This window comes from Scatophagus argus, chromosome 12 (genome assembly GCF_020382885.2).
Source record: "Scatophagus argus isolate fScaArg1 chromosome 12, fScaArg1.pri, whole genome shotgun sequence".
Classification (NCBI taxonomy): Eukaryota; Metazoa; Chordata; class Actinopteri; family Scatophagidae; genus Scatophagus; species Scatophagus argus.
In genome coordinates, this window is record NC_058504.1 from 18360356 (window position 1) to 18381772 (window position 21417).

General features: G+C 40.9%; 1 protein-coding gene across 1 annotated transcript in view; it reads right to left on the minus strand.

The window, feature by feature from the left end:
* si:ch211-26b3.4 (connector enhancer of kinase suppressor of ras 2) overlaps positions 1–21417 on the minus strand; it is a 49770-nt gene that overhangs the window by 20512 nt on the left and 7841 nt on the right. Inside the window, exons 2-9 of the mRNA XM_046406427.1 lie at positions 16645–16808; positions 11817–12019; positions 10221–10308; positions 9027–9068; positions 5200–5319; positions 4742–4801; positions 4542–4610; positions 313–459 (exon numbers count right to left, since the gene is read on the minus strand). Coding sequence (XP_046262383.1) covers positions 313–459; positions 4542–4610; positions 4742–4801; positions 5200–5319; positions 9027–9068; positions 10221–10308; positions 11817–12019; positions 16645–16808 — 893 coding nt within the window. The remainder of the gene's footprint in view (positions 1–312; positions 460–4541; positions 4611–4741; positions 4802–5199; positions 5320–9026; positions 9069–10220; positions 10309–11816; positions 12020–16644; positions 16809–21417) is intronic.

Sequence of the window (21417 nt, forward strand, 5' to 3'; positions counted from 1 at the left end):
AGGTCAAACAGTGAACAAGTTTTCTTTGAAAATATTTGTTTAAAATGCCAGTAGGAGAATGCAGAGGTGGGCAGTAAAAAAAACAAGAGCTAAGAGAGAGTCAAAGATAAAGCCAGAGGTACACAGCTTACTGTACATAGGGCTAAATCCGACCTCAAATCCTTCACTTTAAGTACAAGAGGTGCACAGATATACACGTACAAGATTCTTTGTTTTCAAATACAGTAATGTTTGGAAAGAAGCATGTCATTGATTTTTTTGACTTAGGATTTGGTGAACAGCTTGTTGCATCCCTGTGGTGCTGGTGTTTACCTGCAGGCCCAGTGGTTTCCAGCGGACGTTCCTGAGCAGAGCTGGTGTCGAGCTCAGGGTGTTCTGGGGCCTTTTCTTCAGTGTGAGGATGACTCCGCATGGGTCCTCTCTCAGAGCGTTGACCAGGTTCTTCAGCTGCCAGCCCACCTGAGGAGCACACACACCGGGCTACCACAACAGCCGCTGCAAACTAGTACATACTAATACACATGCTGTACACAATGCAACGAGGGCAAATGTGAACCTGAAGAAAACCACCACGCACCAATACTGAGATTTAAAAAACTGTTGCTGCAAACCACCACACATGGTTCCTGATGCTGACTGTACACCACATGCTACCATTCATTTATTTTTTTTTTATGCCCTCAATGGACAGTGACAGCAGAGATATGATAGAACACGAGGGAGTGAAAGATACGATGAAGGTCACCAGCTAGACACAGGACATCACATCGCAGTGTCTTCACTTCTACGCCTCAAGAACCCCCCCCAAAAAAACAAGTTACTTTTGAACTTTTTAATGAAGATAGTAACGCTAATTTTGCATCCAACTCCTGAACTGTGAGGCACAGTCATCTGTATTTAATACCTGAATTCCTATATCCTAGGATAAGCTTGCAATTTATCCTATATGGCACTACAGTAACATAACATTATATAATCTATAATCTAGTTTTCATGAGTGTGACTCACTTTTGCAAAACTTTCACTGTGTGTCCCTTTCAAAGCTCCAGTACTCCCAGATATAATTTAGGTAATGTCCAAAAATTTTGGCTGTCTTTAGCAAATTAGCATAATTGTGTGCCATTATGTGTATTTTTTAACACTTTATTATTTATTTATTAAACAAAATGGTGCTAAAAGTATAAATAAGAGCAAAGACAGAAGAAAAACAAATCTACAAAAGATACAATTCTGCTTAAATTAATTCATATGTTTTAATGATAGAATAATTCATACTGCAGTGGTAAATTTAAACCCCAACTATGTGGAGAGTGAAGTGTACTGCAACGATCCAGAGATCCAGGAGTCAGCACAGAGACAGAGAGAGGGAGAGGAAAGAAAGTGCTATTGCTGTCATTGCAGGGGAATCCATGATGATTTCACATCACTGAGCAGCTCTCATTTCCTCTTACATTTATTTACATCACAAATACTCTTATTATCAGATTATATGTCATTTTCGAGCTGCACCAAATATGTTTGTGTTATAATCAAACAGAGAGAAAGGAGGATTTAGAGCAAGAGGACAAAAATTGTTAACATTGTTCCATTGTCAAATCAGGAGCTGTTTAATTGACTTTTTTACAGTTTTACATGGCTGGGAGCTAAGTCCCTGTGAAGGGACTACTTATTCAGCTACAAACACACCTCACTGCTGCATCAAAACATATTCACGTCACATCTCGCACAAGCTGCTTTTGTTGCCTCTGGACTAAAATTTCACCAGGCCAGTTGCTACACTTTGTGGTTACCAATACAGCTAGAAACGACACGTCAGACTGTCCTGAAAACATAGCTACATTAAAATAAAGGATGGTTTAGTATGGTTTAATGCTGAGGAGGGGAGTAAGATGTCAAAAAAAAATGCTGACTGCAGAGTCTCCTTGCGGGTCCGGCCAGCCTGTCTACAGAACTCGCAGCACTCGTCAGGTCATTGATTGGTTACACTGGTCTGAGCTACTGGAAGTGTCCGCAGAGGCCACCGCACTCACACACACACACACACACACACACACACACACACACACACAGGCAGAATTGCTCTGACCTTATTCCTGACATAATGATGACCAGCTTGTGTCAGCCTTTAGATGTGGTTTCCTGTTCTCTTTGGCCCACTTCAGAACTCATCCTGGTTTCAGCCAGCATTCACTGGCAACAAGGCTTGCCATGGAAGGAAGTTACTTCAGTACACTGGGCCACAGAAAAGGGGCATTCCACAACTTTCCCAGTCTTTCAGAATAAACATATATTTTCCAAAACAGTGAAGCTGATGAGGTAAAATCTCTTACGTATGTTGTCTTTGTACAGAACAGTATATGTCAGAAAGGATTAACAAAAACATCATTTTATTTATGTTTTACATAGCATTACAACTTTTTTGGAATCAGGATTGCAAACCAAATGTGCTGAAAGAAAGATGTGTGTGAGTAAGAAACCTTTGAATCTTTGGAGAGATTAAATAAAAAACTGTGCATATAATTGAGCACTTGGTGTCTTTCATTGTATGCTTACGTGCTTTCTTGCAGATACTTAGATGACAACACTGATACCTTGCTCATACCTTTGTATTCAAAATGAAAGTACTGCCACATGATAGTTAACTCACACAGCATTCACACCTGCAGTTTGGTTCATTTGCTTCATATCGACAGATAAGAAAGTGGTAGCATCTCATCTAACTCTCTGCAACAAAGCTAATGAGCATATTTCCTAAAATATCAGCAAAAGAAACCAAAGTTCATTTATCATAAAATTTCAAACAATGTTGCCCAGTTCCCAGCCCTAGCCAGGGAATTAATTTATCTATGAAGGAGTTCTATATTTTTGTGCCAGAGGGAAATTAATTGACCTTCAAGTGAACTGAACTGGACTTTAATCATGCTAAACTTCTTAACCCTTGTTAGATCTAGTGCAGTAGTAGGCAGCACACATTGTATATTAACAACAAATACAAAGCCTATCCTAACCAGGCCAGTGTAGAGCTCTTCTAAATGGGGAGAGACCTACCAAAATAATAATAGAGCATAAACTGCTGCCGGAAAGGTTTTTCAGATCCCTGAGGTCTTCATTATTTTCCCAGATGCTATTACCTCCACATAATTATGTTGCCTCTTCAAACAATCACTTTGTTATTTGAGCAAATTCCCTCAAAAGAGAAGCTGAGCTAAAAACTGCGAGTCCTGGTTTGAAGTGGGGCTCAAACAGAAGCTCATGCATAGACATGAAAGCAGTGCTGATACTAAATACGGGGGATAGGCCTACATAATGATTCTATAATGTAATGAAATTTGTTCATTCAATACTCACACTAATCTGATTTTTAAATATGGAGCCTCACTAGATAAACTTATCAGCCGTGATGTTGACAGAGATTTTGCTGGTGGTGTGTATCCATCTTCCCTCTTCAGCAGCATGATTTAGGGTTGAAAAAAGAACTACATTAACTAGAGACTTCCCTCTGCTTTCCTTTCATCCTCTTCCTCTCCTCCCTCACTCCCTCTTTACTTCCTCCTCCTTTTGTTGCCCAACTCTCTGCCTCATCCCAGCATCCCCTAACTACTTCATCACATACTCACTCACACACACACACACACACACACCTCTATGCCCCCCTCCAACTTATCTCCTCCCCCAGAGTGAGGGATCAGAGTGGTGAGGGTCTAGCAGTGGTAGTAATGAGGGGTTGGAGCTGAGAGCCTGGCAGGGTGCGATCGGCACTGTCACCCCGAGGAGGGAGAGAGAGAGAGAGCGGGAGAGAGAGAGAGAGCGAGAGAGAGATTACACAGCTCCCTCAAACATCAATCAATGCTGCTCCCCAAAGCCTGCATGAACACTTTCGCATGAGCTGCGCCTATCAAGACATATGAGGAAAATAGTTACAGAAAAGTGCACACGAAAGACTTCTACGCACAGAGACAATTCCTTTTTTTCCTCCTCGGAAAAACTCAAATAAAGGCTGGAACAAATCGTCTTTGCCAGGGCTGAAAGCACAGGCAACAGACAGCACGCTCAATCACATGCTCTCACAAGGAACCATTCTATTTAAAATGGCTGCCCATTTTTGTGCTTCCCTCTGATGTGATGAGTTGAAGGCAGAAATACAACTTTTTCTGTTCTGAAAGTGGAACATCAGTTCACATTTCAAACCGGACACCTCCTTGAGGGGATTTCTTACGACACTGGAAACAGATTATGGAAAGAGTGAGCTGACAATCGTGCTGGACTGAACAAAGGTCTTGTAACAATCGTTCTATAATCAGCTCCTGCAGCAAGTCTAATTAGCCTACATAGCGACACAGGCACAGGACAGGAAGCACCATGGTGGCAGCGGTGGTGGTGGTGGTGCTGATGGCAGACATCATGTATCTTGACATCTCCTCAACACAGCAGAGAATGGAGAACAAAAGACAGTCTGCAGTATGTGCTCACAGTGGAAACACATGGAAAATAGATTTTTCTGGGACTCTTTATGACTAGAGTTTGGAAGCTTTTTAACTCACCACTGTTTGGTGGTTGACTTGAATCACCTCATCCCCTGCATGGATCTTCTTACACTGGTCAGCTGGAGACTGCAGAGACAGAAATTGGAGAAGAAAAGGATAATGGAAACAAACTTGTGATATACAGAAGGTACAGATTCATTGTCTTGGAAGATAGGTCTACAAATTGCAGTTGGCAGCTGAGTGAAACAAAAACTCACGTTCTCAGTGGTTCCAGTGATAACATGGAGTCCATCATATGTTGATTTTATATACATCCCCTGAAAGACAATCGGTGTCACTATATCACAGAGATTAAAGGAATAACTAACATGAAGTGTCTTAATAAGGTGTAAGGCTTTTTAGCTGCTAAATCATCCACAATGTCCACTAGTTAGTTCATAATTTGGGGGGGGTTGTTGTTTTGTAACCGGCAGGTCTATGTGATTGAAGCGAGGTGTGCGAACCAGCAAACCAAGACAGTCAGCTAAAACATGTTCAAATGCTCAGCAGAGCTGTGAGGAACTGCCAAGTTCTACGCCAGCGATCCTTTTCTCATTAAACATGGTTGTAGTTCATGGTTTAATCAAAAGTATTGATTGGCACTTTAAGACTCTTTAACACAGCATTTAAAACAGCTTTGTTTGATACGTGTGTGCATACTCAGGTGTGTCCTTACCAGCCCTTCACTGGGCATGATGCTGGTAAGGTGGACTACTTCCAGGTGGGCAGACTGAGAGACCAGAGAGTCTGATGACAAAGAGATGATATGGTCGCATATCCCCGCTAAAGTCTTACACTGGAGAAGCCATCGGAGGTAAAGAAAGCAGAGGAAAAGGGAGAGAGAGAGAAAAAGAGAAAGACAGAAAGTTACAGAGATTGGTTTCGGTCCACAAGGGATGCTGTGACCTAGCTGGAGGAGGTGAAACAGAAATCATTTCATAAGATTGTTCTATTTCGCCATTTCCATCACTCCAGCACACAAACTGTTTCCTGTCACAGACTATCCACAGGCATACCCACAAGACACTGTCAGAGACAGAACAACACTGCACTGATACCAGCCAGCCCCCAGGTGCCCAGATGACATTCTGCAATATCTAAATTACATAGCACAGATTCCATTTGCTGGTATTTATATTTTTTCGGTTTCTTTTCTTGGCCTCATTTTGCCTTTGTTCTAAATAAACCTTGACTGTTTTTCAGGCTATTTGTGTGCTTGGTCACTTATGCAAGTTAATTTATCATCAGCAACATCTCTGCCTTCTAATCTTGGCTGACTGACTGCAGTGGGCTTACAGCCACTGTTAACCTGGCTTATTGCATTGCCCCCGAGTGCACACATGCACAAACACACATACACTGGACATACATGTAAGAAAATGTACTGTATGTTGTCTACATTCACACAAGCAGCATGATAGTGATGAACTCTGCATAAAATAATCTTCTGATCTCAATCCTAATGAGCAATTACCAGATTATAGTGATGAAATGAACACAACTTACTATTCACACACACACACACACACACATTCACACACACACACACACACACACACTCACTCACGCACACACACACACACAGGCTCAGAGCCTGTGATTCATTCAGCATGAGAGAAAAGGTGGAGGATCTTCAGTGAGCTGGCTATGTGATGCTTATGCTCTCTCTCTCTCTCTCTCTCTCTCTCTCTCTCTCTCTCTCACTCTTGCATCCTTTTCTGGGTCAGTTATTTCTATTTTATTGGACTGCCTGTTTATTTTTCTGACTGTTTTTTTATATGCTATGTTATGTCTATGTTCTTGTCAATGAGCACACAATGCCCAGAATTCATCCACAGAAATAAAACAGTACTTTGAGCTTCAGGCTGATTGACGAAAGGGGAAATAGATAAAGATGTAAGAAATAAGTAGGGAAAAGACAGAGGCAGAGTATATCTAATCCTGCATAAATAGCATGTGAAGTCACCAGCTGGAAACCGCTGGAAGTGACAAGGTTATGGCTCTGCTTGTATCCTTCTTTGATCATCAGACTAATAGTCTTGACCTGAGATTAACATGGGCTGAGAGACAAAAGTCCAGTAACCAGTGTGGAGACTCTAAACTCCTCAGGCTCTGACACACCCAGCCTTGATCTGACACGCCTCCAGAGAATCAGAGCGCAGATTATAGGGAAGTTAACTTATGTGGCTGCCTGGCATGAGATTTAAGAGCATTCAAACAGAAAGCCAGACAAAGTATGCTGCCAAATGGATTAAGCTCTGGCTGCACATAGCCCCTGTCACCCCCCTCCCACACACACACACACACACACACACACACTCCTCGTCCACCTCCTCCCTTATTCTCATTCATGCTCACGCTCTCTTCCTGCTCCCACCTTCTCTTACGTGCGAACACACACCAAGCCTGTTTGTGTAATGCATCATCACCGCGTACTTGAACATACACACAAATGTGACCTGGCGAGACTCAGAGAAAGACGAAAAGAGGGAGGAGAAGAAGAATAGGAGAGAGGGGCAGAAAGGCATGGAGGTTGAGAGGGAGAGGCCAGGAGGGAAAAGGGAAATAACAAGGGAAAGGGAAAACACACAACTAGGACAGTCTTATGTAATTCCTCTCATCCTTATGCATGCATGCACATAAAAACACACTCACACACTCATACACACTTCACGCTCCATCAGACACACAGACTCACACATGCTCATATCTTATCTCTCTTTTCTCTCTGTCTCTCTCTCATACACACACACACACACACTTACATACACACACACACATTATCCCTGTCCATCTGATTGCTCCAGGCCGCAGTCTGGACAAGAGCAGGGTAGCATTGGGGTTTGCATTATTGAGCAGAAGCTGACAATCGTACAACTGCCACTACAGTAGCTACAGCAGAGCAGAGCAGAGCATTAGACAGTGTCTGAACCCCATGCTGGATGCACACTGGAGACTCTCATACTGCCATACTCTTATCAACCTCTATACATACATCACCTCAGTAAAACTAAAAAAGAAGAAGAGGATCACAAGAAAGGTCTAGCATATAAAACATTCATACAATGCTGTAAAAAAAATCTTAAAGTATTTAGAGCAAATCCTCTCACTGATCTCAACTCATTATATAGACCCAGCCCTTTCAGAGCATCTACAGTCATTTCGACTGCTGGTTATTAGTAGTCCATTAACATGTAAAAGTGCAATGATTTTGTAGTTGGTCATTTTAACTAATTTATGTAATTGTGTCATAATAATATTTTTGGAAACATGTATTTTATAAGATGATCGTCTGTATGTGATGAAAATGTTAAAATGCCTAATTTTAGTCAAAGGATACACTGTCAGGTCTTAGTAAATGTACTAGATAATGTTTCATCACTGTTCTGTGAAGCAGTGATGAACTGCATGTGTCTAATGTGTATTTGTGTGTTGTGAATGATTTAGTGGCAGTTTCACTTCACCCCCATTTTATTAATTTCTGACACATAGTAAACAAGGATCGGCAAGCAAGCGGCATCTAAAAACAAACACCTCCTCCTCCTCTCTCTCCTTTCATGCTGGCTCCCTATTTCACACGTAGACCTCCCACACAAAAGAGCCATGGGTAGCCTTTAGTCTGGCACCCAGGGTTTTGTGTGAGTGTGTGTCTGTGTATGTGTGTGCACACATATGCAGATCCCTTTAAATATTTGAATTAGCCTGATGTCACTGTCCTTTGTCATAAGCAGGCCTGTAACAACAGAGGTAAACGACAGCCCTGGCTCTACAAACAAAAAGCAAAGGGGGGGAGTCATGTTGATCGCAGCAGGGCAGGCAAACAGCTCAATACAAATATGACTGACTTTGCTGATTGACACGTCATACAGTTGCATATATACCATATATATGTATATGCTGATAGAACATCTCATCTGGGATTAAGTTATTGGTGTAGCATGTTCAGATATGTTTCTGTGAACTCCCCCGCCAACATTTTATTTGGTTTCCTCCACCTGACCTTGAATGGCAGCAGGAAGTGTCCCAATCCAACTGTCAGCCCAGATCAGACACTAGATGCTCACTCGGTTTCACACGTGGACGCAGACAGTTCTCCGTCATACATGCATGCACACACACATCCACACACACACACACTCACACACACACACACACACACACACACAAACATGCACAGAAGCTAAAATGGAGCTTTCAAAAGGCCTCAGGCTCCCTTCAATTAAACATGCACATTTTTGTGCCACAAATTCCCACAGAAAACACACAGTATCCTGACATGTATACACACACTCCCACGCACAAAACGTGCACAAACACACACACGCACACACATACACAGATATTTCTCAATAAATATGCAAAACCAGACTAGCATTCTTGCTGTGGCTATTTTATCTATCTATTTACTAGCTGTCATTGTACATCACAGTGACTCTTACCTGTTCCCCACGATGGAAACATTATATTTCATTAAGAATTTGACATTTTAAAGCAGAAACTTACCACATGGAGAATCTTATTCTCTGTCTCATACACAGTGCAGTCCTGTAAAACAAGAAGACAGAAAGAGGAAGTTAACATGAGATGGACAAAGCATCTGCAAGAAGCTCAAATATCTCCCCTCTCCAAATATAACAACCAAGAAAGACAGAAATAAGACAAATGAGGCGGCCAACAGGAAGAAAGATAGATGACTTCTGTGGAGAACATCAGCAGTCAGCGATTTTATTTCTAACCTTCCACATTATGCATATATATTACTTTACAATCAAAGCAGACTAAAACATTGACTGTCCTGGAGCTACTCTGCTGCTCTGTGAGCCTCTTAAGGATTTAGAAACTACATTATATGAACATGACATATTGTTATTTAACGATAGCTGATAGTTAATCTACTTCTGGGAAAGCAGCCCACTGAATCCACCAGATGTGCATGGTAGCAGTTAATTCATCTGTTTGATGCATTAGTGCAGGCGATGCTGCCACCTTTGTCTGTCTTACTGCACCCTGGCAGCCACATGTTCATTTGGCCCATTGTGGCTCTACAGAGGCCCCGCTCTCCATCCTCTCCTCTGGCCCTTGTAAGAGGGGATGGGTGTTATCTGCTCGACTCCAGGACTCACTGTGGGCACATGTACAGACACTCTCACACACTCTCAGCAGGCTCTTACAGTGAGGACATGGATGGGGTCCAGAAGGGCAGACATACTTTCTGTCCAAACAATGAGATTTCTACAGTAAGAGTGTGTGTATGTTTCCAGTTTTAGTTTTTTAAAAAGTGCATTTGTGTGCGTACATGCGGTGAGTCTCCATGATGGAGCGTGCCAGAGGCAGAGCAGATGGGGGACAGGAAATGAAGAGATGACAGACCTCTAGTTCATTCTCCATCAGGGGCCGTAAGTTCAGCAGAGGATGAGGTCTAACTGTGAGTCAATGAGTACTTTGCCCAAGGCTGTTACTGTGAGATACTCGTCCCTTCAGCAGTGCTGAAAACAGCTTTTGGCACAGGACATACTGCATGTTCCACTCATAATCAAATCTATAGAAAAGAGCTATAGACCACAACAAACTAATGACTTATTCAGCCAAAACCACTTTAGTTTTGCTCCTTCAGTTTAAATCATGAACTTTATCAAATGAGTTTGTGTGTGTGATGCATGCATCTTATGTGTTTGTGAGTGTGTTCAGTGTAAGCACCTGTTGTACAATGGTAGTTAACTCTAGGCAGAGCTGCACAATGTTGTTCTTCAGTAATGAATACTCTGTCACACTGGCAAATGGAGACCTGAAGCAGACACACACAAAAAAAGTTCACAACCTGAAAATATGTTGAACTTTTGTAGAACCTTAAGTGTATTAGTCTTAATTGTGTTGCTTTTATCAAATTCCTCTGTCTGTCAAGAACTGGAAACAGAACATAGAAATTTGTTTCTCCAGGGTAAGCATTTAAATGAATGTAAGCAAAGCATGTTAAGTCTTTTATTTGAAGAAAAAAAAGTCTTTCTTTGCTCTTTAAATTGGAGATTTTATTAGGTTTTCTTTCTTTTATACGCTAACGGTGTAATTGTAGAAGCTGACAGTGCAGTGAGAGATGCAAATAAAAATCTCTTCTCTGCTTCTCTCAGAGCACAAGAGCAAGTGATAAAGACAAACAACAATATTTGGTTTTATATCATGGCCAGCAGGCTGGGCAACCCAGGGGTCCAGTAGAGCCCAACGTCGCTTTATTTGTTCCTGTTCAACTGTGTTCTTCATGTGGCTCCGTCAGCCAATCCAACTTCACAACAACAACAACACAAGATAGACCCTCCCTTACTCAGCTATGCATTTTGTTTCTGTATGAGGGGCAGACAGAATAACAGCCTCACAATGCAAACTAACTATGACAAGTTTGTCATGTTGCTTTTGTTTTTAATTGAAACTTTGTGTCAGAGTGAGATTTTAAGGTGTGCTGTTATTTTGTGCACCGGCTCGAGTGCCTTGTGCAATTAATAACTGGACTATCTACGGCAAACAGTTGTGCTCAGTGGTATAAATGTTCTGAATATTAATATCCTGACTATTTAAAGGAATAGATCAACATTTTAGGAAATATTTACTCCTTTGCCAAGAGTTAGATGAGAAGATCAAGACCATTCTCATCTTTGACAGTAACAGTAGACGGTTAGCTCAGCACAAAGACTTAAAACAGGTTGAAACAGCTAGCCAGGCTGTCCCTGTGCAGTTACTGTGCCAGGCTCAGTAAGCTCACTGCTGGCTGAAGCTTAGTAATGGACAGATATGAGAGGGGTATTAATCTTCCCATCTAACTCTTGGCAAGAATCCAACTACATTTTCCACAATTTCCAACTATTCCTTTCAGTTATTACAAGTTTTCTTTTCTTTATGAGGATTCATTGAGAAGAGAAAAACAAAAAAGTAATTAAATTTTGGTGGACGCATGTACTTCTCAACATTAAAATATTATAATACAGCTGTATTTGAGCCAATAGTTGAGTGAAGAATCAGTTGGAACAAACACAAACACTGGAAGTACTAAAGAGGCACTGACTTTGTGGTTCCAACAGTCCTTTGACTGCAGGGAGTCTTCATCAGATAAGGTAAAAAAAAAAAAAAACTGAATTCATGCTATAGTGATAACAGTGGAGTTATTCATTAGCACAGACTTTATATATTCAGATTTTTAAGTGATCCTCTTTAATTGCTGAAAAGAAAGAGAGTTTATATTAAAAATGAATGGTTCATTTCCCAAATTTCCCAAATACATCTTACAATCTCAGGTATGGTCCCTACCTGTCGAGCCAAGCTAGCAGGTTCTTGGCCGCACCAATCAAATCCACCACCGAGGTAAGGAAGTCATTGGGTAGCCTCCGGGAAGCTCGTCCATCATAGTGTCCGCCCCTCCGCCGGCCCAAGATGAAGTTTTGGAGATTCTTTGCCGAAGCATTCAGTTTGTGGGACAGGGTCCGGAGGTTCTCTGTCTCTAGGCCGTAGTTCTGGAGGACAGAGAGTATTCACTTTAGAATCACATTATCGGATGTTCTAACGGGTTATCAAGGCAATCAGTTAGCACACAATTTAGTTGACTCTGCGGAGGCACAGTAGCACCACACCTGGCAGCTTCAGTGTGAGAGTGAGACCTCATCAAAAAATAGTTAGACCAACTCTCTATAAATTAGGGGTCAACCAATATGGTTTTTTTCACAGTCAACAGAGATACTGACCATGAGTGAACAATTAGACTGACAACCAATATTTGCAACCCATATACATTTGTACCATACATTTCAATTTTCTGCTGCAAAAAAACTTCCACTCCATCACATTTATTTAATAATTGCAGTTGCTATTTACTCTGTGGATTTACAATATTCAATACTGAAAGGCTCTTAATTGTGATTTCTGTAGCTCTCACATATGCACTTCCTTCAAATAATGAACAAATGACCCCAACACAATTTCTGTAAAGTGCTATTAAACAATTATTTGGTGGAATGAACTGAAAAGAGAATTAATATCTCTGAATAACCATTACAGCCATTCTCTGCACTAATACAATAACAACGGGCTGATCGAGTAGCCCATTACCACACTGTGACCCTTTTAAATAAACACACACACACACACACACACACACACACAGACCCACTGAGCCACATTGCTCATTGTCCCAAGGCACCTCCAGTCATGTCCTGCCTGACAGAGCCTGATTCCTGCTGACACAAAGGCTACACAAACACACACACACCCAGACACACACACACACACACACACACACACACACACACACACACACACACTTGTATAGTCAGATGCACAGGCTTAGCTAGACATATCTATTCCTCCCCTGCCTCTAGATCTATTCTACACAGTCACGACCACGGTGACTACAATGAATAGGGGGCTTCACAGCGGAGGGAGAGAGAGAGAGAGAGAGAGAGAGAGAGAGAGAATTGAGGAACTAAAGAGGAGAAAGACAAGAGGAAGAGAGAAGAAGAAAGAGCACCTAGCTATGCATTTCACTAAAACTGGGTCATGCATACACTGTCTTCTGTATGATCTTCTGTTCTCTGATGGATGCAGAGGTATACATGAACTTGGAATATGTGTATATGTTCGCACAGCTGTAATTAGCCGGTCCTATGATAATACTCTGCGTCGACAGTTTGAATGACTGTTTGTGTATATGTGGAGAAAGAGAGAAATAAATTGAGCAATGCATGCATGTGTGTCTGTGAGTGTCAAATCAATACAATAAGAGGGCAGTGCCATTAGAGTAACCACCCCTCCACCTTCCTATCGATGTGGTTGCCATAGCAGCTGTGTGTGGAGTAGCCTCTCCTCCATGCTGATGTTTCTGTACCATTGTTCACAGGATCACGCGCGAACATCGTTTATGAAATGTTTAAGAAAAGAGCGGGTTTCACCATTTAATCCTTTCCTTTTTGAACATAAAGCATCAATCTTGCTCCATTCATGTACATTCACTTGTCTTCAGTGTGAGCTTTTCAAATCCACTTGCAATAATCAAAAGATTATTGATTATGCAAGTGTTGCTTTCAACTTGGAAGCTGTGGGTTCACCGCTATAGATAAGCTTTGTATAATGAGCAAATCGTTTCCCTGTATACCCAGAACAAGTCCTGCTACACTTTTCTATCATGGACACTGGATTCAAAATGAAACCTGTGCTTTTCCCCCTAGACTGTCGCACAACAAGAGCTGCTATCAGCTAACAGGACACACAAATTATGAGGCTGCACATGGTTTGATTTGTTTGTAATGACTTTTTTTATGAGACTGTTTCAAGCAAAGTGTTTTAATTCAGATAGTGGTTGCCCCTGAGCAATCAGCAACGAGAAAATAATAAAAGAATCTTCAAACTGTGTAACAAAAGCAGATGAAAAGGGAGGAAACAGTTAGACTAAAATCACTTGGACAAAACAGAGGCAAACATACATTCATTTCCTGTCTAATTAGCTCAAATGTTGAATTGTTCAAATGAAAAAGGACTGGAAATACAGACTATGGCCAACTATTTAATAACATTCACATAACTAACAGCACTTTAACATCAATTTGTAACCAACATGAAAGGGTTAGAGGAGAATATCCCGCAATTAATCACTTTCTCAGAATACAAATAGAATGGGGACAGCATTCCAAATATAAAGAAGCCACCTAATTATTATATACAGTTATATGCAATGTTAAGGTTCGAAGTATGTGACCATGGGAAACTGGCAATTGCAATTAAATGAATAATATGTAACTTCCGAAAATAAAATAGACTTACACAAAAATAATCTTACTCAATCATCACCTATACAAACACCTGTAGTGTTTGTGATGTTTCAGAGCGTTTCAGTGTGTCATCAAATGTTGACGTTTTGGATTGTTTGGGATTTAATGATTTGAACTATCTTTCTCTAGAAAACAGAAATGGACAATTACTGCATATTATGCCTTTAAAGACTGCATTAATCAGTATAACCCATGCAAAACTGTGGCCTGACAGCTGACCTTGAAGGACTGCTTGAGAAAGAACGGGTATTGTTTGTCCTCTGCTGTTTTGTTTCGGAACTGTGAGTAGTGACATGATTAGACAAGTTGTAGACCAGCCAGAAGTTTAGCAAGTTCATCTAAAGTACAAGTGATCTTACCCAAATAATCCATCTTTGCATATCAACTTCAAAATCTATCAAACTGTCCGATTGTTCATGTCTCTTCGCCAGCTGTTGATCCCAGATCTCATAAGTTAACTTGATGAGCAAAGTGTTATTATACCTGATAGGAATGATAGCCAAAGCTGCAAAAAGCAAGAGTTGTAATTATCTGAAATTATCCTTTAAAACTACTCACAGCAGTAGTTTTGGTGATACACTTTGTCTACCTGGCATTCCTATATGTGTGTGCTGTGTGCGCCTCTGCAGTGTGTGCCCAGTTCCAGGACATATGGTGATTGCTGCTCTGGGACACTCATTCCCATGCTGGAACGTTTGAATGAGAAGAGGTGCTGATTAGCACACACACAAGCATGTGCACGTACACACACACTCTCACACACACACTCTCACATACACACTCGCGCACAAATTCAAACAGCCCCAACTAATCCAGCCATGTGTGCCTGGGAGATAAGGTGCATCCTGCATACTCTTTCTACATACTCTCTCTTTCTCTTCCTCTCTCTTTCCCTCTCACTCTGCCTTGGTCTCTCTCTCTCTCTTTCTTTCTCTGGGAGAGTAGCACCTAATTCCCTCTAATTCCCTAATCCTGAGCAGGGCCACTGCACATACAGTCAGCAGTGACCGAGGCAGTACACACAAAGCAGGGCCCAAATAACAAAGGATTTTATAACCATTTCTTAAGCCAATATCAGTAACTAGTGGGGTAAATAAATGACGGCCAATATACAAATTGTCCCACCTGTGAGTTTTTTTAAAAATTAGAGAAAAGAAAACTGAATTTGGTCCTCAAGTAACTAGTAAGTGGGAAACAGAGCAAAAATTATTATAGTTTGTCTTCTTTATAACATATTTACTCATAAAATTCGTTTTGAAACACTGATGGTGGATATATTACAGTGAATATTAAGACTAGGTATGGTTTGAATTTTTCGGACAATAGTGTCAATACAATGCGTGCATGCAATGAGTTTTGGTACTGTGTAAATGATTCATATTTAGCAACAGTTTTGGAATTGGTCCATTAGATCATCTGAGCTGGCAGCCATGACACGACTGCAGTAGCTGCAATGAAATCCTTTGGGGCTACTTCAATCGTCAAAGTTATGTTCTCTAATACAATTTTTTTTTTTGCTACTCACAGGCTGAGATTGTAACTCTAAGTGTCTAAAAATATTGTGGAATGGATCCCTACAGAGATGGTACTTATTGTTTAACCAGAAACACACGTCTAACTCAGGGAGAAAGTGTTACTTTGAAATGCGGTGAGAAGTGAGTTGTTGTAGGAAGTCGTCTATGGAAACATGAGTCAAAGATGGAGAGAACAGTTTGGAGTTTACCAAGAGGAACTGCCAGCAAGAATTTATTTACAAAGCCATAGCTGCATATTTAGATCATGTCAACAGTCTAGAAGAAGAAACAACTGTAACAACTCACCTCGCGAGATTTCACAATGAGACTTTCTTCCTGAGTAAGACTTGTGTTCATGATGAAACTCAAATGATTTGTATAATTTTGTCACACACTTAGAGAGCAGTCTCAGCCTGTGAGTGGCAAAAAATAAGCACTTTGGTGAATCTGACAGTCAGAGATGTCCCTAAGGTTTACATTGCAGCCATTGCAGCTACTGTATGTCGTGGCTACCAGCTGAGTTCATTTAAAGGACAGATTCCAAAACTTTTGGGAAGTGTGAATCATAGCCACACCAAAATATGTAAAAGGACCAAGGTTTAAAAATACTGGAATTCCTCTTTAAACATCAAACATGATTTTTCTACCTTCATCAGTTTCAGGGCTCCATACTTATACCGATCCAACATTATGATACAGTCAAACACAAAAACACACACACATCCAAGACCTGAATACATCATTCCTTCTAAACTGTTACAGATCGAAAGGAGTAATGTCACCAAGTAACAAGGGCTGACTGACCAGCGCACAGAGGAGGTCAACGGCTTCCAGGATGAGCTCCTGATGTCCTATTCTGGTGACACCCAGTTCCTCCAGCTCCTGATGGGTGATATGCAGAAGCTGCTCTCCTCCCATCTGCTCCCGTTCGAAACTCTTCACGTACTGCTGGAGACAGTCATCCAGACCTTAAGAGACCAAAGACAGATGCAAGTTAGCAGATACCGATGTTTAACTACCATCAGTGTCTGTAGGGGATCTGCAGCTTAGAGTTAGTAGAAAAGAACAAAATATTGTTTTAGTGTTTTCTGCCCTGCAGAGCCAAAAAGAAAAGAAATGAGTACGACATACTGATCATTAACTGAAATTAGAGTTCACTCTGTTGTATTGTACAACACTGAATCCTGGTCTACTTGGATGGAACACAGAATTCAGGGGCGAGTGCAGGCACCCACACAGAAACACACTGCAAATGTGTGTTTTATTCTGCTGAAACAAAACAAAAGCTAAAACTAGCATAAAATCAGAAATCTTATCAGTGCTTTATTGGCAACTCAGTAAATGTCACCAGGAAAACATACTGTTGGCTTTCCAATGTCCGATAATGATTATACACCATGCTGTAATAAGATTTCTTGTTGTTGTTGCTTGTTGCTGCTTTTTACATACAAAATAATCAGAGCAATGCATTTTTAGTACTATAGTTTGCAGAGGGACAACATGCACACTCAGAGTTATTAAGGGTGTGTTGAAAATATACAGAGAAAGATGCGACTAACATATTGACATATGACTTTATGCTGTTAAGCTGTGGCTGCCTGCCATGCAGAGAGCCAGTCAGCTGCACATAGACATGGTGGGTCCAGGATACTATTGATCAGTATGAGCCTCAGGCTTTGAACCAAACAAAGTCAGCAGAAAGCACACCTCCCCACAGACTTAATGAACAAGCTTGCTCTGAAATGAGCACACACGCAGGAAAAAAACGCACGAGAGGAAGTAAATCCATGCACACATACACACATGGGAACCAGAAAGAAACACAAACAAGTGCACTCTGCCTCTCCCTGAACACACACTTCAAACACAATCACACATACAAATACAATTACAACTGCTGCTGTTATTCAGGGTCTTGACGCCTCTGTGGAGATATGTTGTTAAAGCCGACTGGAGCTGTGAGGAAAACACTGATGCCCAAGGGAAGCGATGCTGACCGAGAGCAGACAGTGTGGTAGCACCTTAACACAGTCACCACGTACACACACACTTGATGAAAAGAATGAGCAAGAGGCATCTTGCTTTTGGTCTGCCATGGGACATAACACACAAAATATAACCCTTGTGAGTGACAGGGACAAACAGTTTTTTGTTACATATTGCACAGACGAGTAAATCTAACACAGCCTCCGCTCTGTAGCACCGCAAGTGCATATTGTTTAACGGAATATATTCCCTATGGACAACCACTCAGTACAACCACTAATACTAAAGTTGGAGTTGGTGGGTTAGCCACTCAACAAGAACCTTGTCATGTACTGTGAACACAGTGCACTGTTGTCATCACTATCTGTATCCAACTAACTCATGTCCCGAGATGTCACACTGAAGCTGACCTTTGACCTTTTGTATAAAAAATGTAATCACTTCATCATTTTATCCTGTGAGACACTTGTGTGAAATTTTGTCATAATAGGCCTGTGAATTCTTGACATCATGTCTTGAAATGTATTTTGTGAGATTACAGTGACATTGATCTTTGACTACTAAAAATCTAATCAGCTCATCTTTTAGGTCAAGTGGACATTTTTACCAAATTTGAGGAAATTTTCTCCAGGCGTTTCTCAAAGTGTCCTTGGGCAAGACACTGAACTCCTGGTTGCTCCCCAGCCACTGGAGATGGACAAGCCAACGCATTCGTATGTTCATATATTCGTATTTGGATAAATGGGGATGGTCGCATCAGGAGGGGCATCTGTCATAAAAGGCCTACACCAAATCAAATATGTGGATCATAGATGTCAGATTTCCATTTGGGGTTGAGCAGGACCCAGTTTTCCAACCCCAAATGGGGGGCAGCTAAAAGGAGGAGAAGGAGAAGATGTAAAATGCGAATCTGGAAAGTAACTAATAACTACTGGGAATAAATGTAGAAATCAAAGAATAACCAATGTATTTTGAGGTAGTATTGCTTTATTTGAATATATCAGTATGTTTAATTACTCTCCACTATGTGACATATAGAAAATAGTGTGAATTCTTGCTCTGTCACTTGCAGTATCATGTAACTTTGGTTCTCTGGAAAGGGCTTTAAAGTTCTCTATAAATTGCTGTATGCTCTAATACCCAGTTTGAGGTTTTTTTTATTATTATTTTTACTTTTATCTCTATTCTGACAGAGCAAAAAATAAGAGACAATTCATTTCATTCCATCTCTGCATTTTTCAAAATGAATGTTCATGGTGCACTGCGACAATCAAGCGTTTTGTTTAAATAAGTTGTTTTTCTTACCTTTCCAAGTAAAATGTTTATTACGGTGGGAATAGAGTCTAATGTAGTCTAATACATCATTACCAGTGTTGGCATAGATATGCACTATTGGACTGAAAGTGCAGGTTTATTTTAGCAGAGACAGCCATGCAGAGAGCACAGCAGAGAGAAAGCCCTGCAGCTGGTAACCAGGATTTCTGACCATGTGACTGTTCACCATAAGACAAAGACAAGCAAGGGGGGAAGAGAAGAAACAGAGATGACTAATTCTCAAAATGGAAGTCTTGATGTCCACACCTAGGAGAGGTGACTGTACAACACATCCTTCTCATTTCCACTGCCACTCCCTCCATCTCACATTTGTCCTTCCTCATTTACACTCCTGCCTCTCCTTCTGAAGCATGGAATCACTTTTTAATAGTAGCCATGTCATACAGTGTGGCACATTATAGCTCATGTCATCATAATGCAAATGCAATATCGGACTCTTTTTGCAAAATGATGACAGTATAATATCTTCATTGCATATGTAAGATTCTCTGCTGGTGGATTAACGTTTTATTTTAGTCGTCATTTCGGTCCCCTTCCTGGTGTCTAATCATTCATAGCTTCATTTTTTTTCTCTCTATCTTGTCTATCTCATTCCACCTAGATAAACTATAACATTTTGCACTTCTGCAACACACATTTAGATGACTGGGTTGCTGAGCTGACAGCAGTGCATTTAGTGGCCCTTCTCTTCAAGGTATGAAGGAATTTGTAGTTTCAAGTGCCATACAGTAACATATATACATACAGACATGACAGACATACACACTGTTGGCCAATCATGTGTCAGAATGCTTCCCCGAGAGGACCAACAGCTGATCTGGATTCATCTGCTGTGTTCATATGCCATCTGGAAATCACACATTGTTCAGTCACACATATAGAAACGTGGAGGGGTCAGATTTGTTTGCATTACACTTTGCCATATTAAAGTGAAAGATTCAGACTGTTTACTGGGTTCATAGTAACTGCAGGAAATATTAAAACTGAAGTCATGCTTAAGTAGGCCATGCAGACTAATAACAGTCAAACAAATCCTGGTCTGTGCGCAGATGAAATAAACAAAACATAACTTTGCATGAGTAATGTCAGAAATGTCTCTCTGCGTAAGCTTCTGCTAGTTTCCCCTGGGAGCTATCCTGACTTGGGAATTGGATGTTCTATCAGAGCTAAACTAAAAACAGTTGAATCGAGCTTCCATCAGTTTCCCAGTGAGTGGCTTCACAACGGTAGGCACTGCTCAAGTGGTGTTTCCTGCAAATATTCTTTTTTTTCTGATGTAAGTCAGAAACTTAATACTGACCATTACTGTCTAAATCAAGGTATCGTGGACATATCTCCCATGTTCTTATACTTTAAATAGGTCTTCACTGTGGTGCAGTGGTTAGCACTGTTGCCTCATAGCAAGAGGGTTCCAGGTTTGAATCCCAGTCTGGACCCTTCTTTGTGGAGTTTGCATGTTCTCCCTGTGCCTGCGTGGGTTTTCTCCAGGTACTCCGGCTTCTTCCCACAATCCCAAAAACATGCACGCGAGGTTAATTGGCTACTCTACATTGTCCCTAGGTGTGAGTGTGTGGTTGTCTGTCTTTGTGTGTCAGCCCTGCAATTGACTGGTGACCAGTCCAGGGTGTGTCCCTGACAGATAAGCCGTATAGAAAACTGATGTTGTATCAGTTGTCAACAGTCTGTTTTTTCCACAGTTTAACAGTCCATGTTTTATGAAGAATGAAGACATGAAGATAAAAATTGTCAAATGACAATTCAAGTACTCAGCACGTTAAACTCTGCCTATTCTTGGATTTTTGAATTTTAGTCAGCTTAGTGCTTTTTCACTTTGTATACTCTATTTTAAACCGAATAAAAGCCCAGACAAAAGCACTAGAATATAATGCTGGGTTTTGATAGCTGGCTCTATTATTGGTCGGCTTCCAAAAACGGATGTTCTCATGCTGCTTCTTACTATGAGTTAAGGGATTCTTCAGTGTCAATGTTAAAACTGTTCTGGTTATTTCGCCAGAGAGATTACACGCCAATCAAGCTTGAAGGACATCCGAATGAAAATCTGATAGTACTGTTGGGTTTTTTGTCAATGAGGCCAGGTCACTCTCAATCAAGTCTGATCATTCTACACTAGCATAGTCCCAATGATAAATAACAAAAGAATGTTATTTATTACAACTTTAATTTATTTGCTCATGAATATTTTGTGTTGGAGAGAAGTACTTTGGAGTTCATCTTCTTGGTTCTTAACTCATTTTG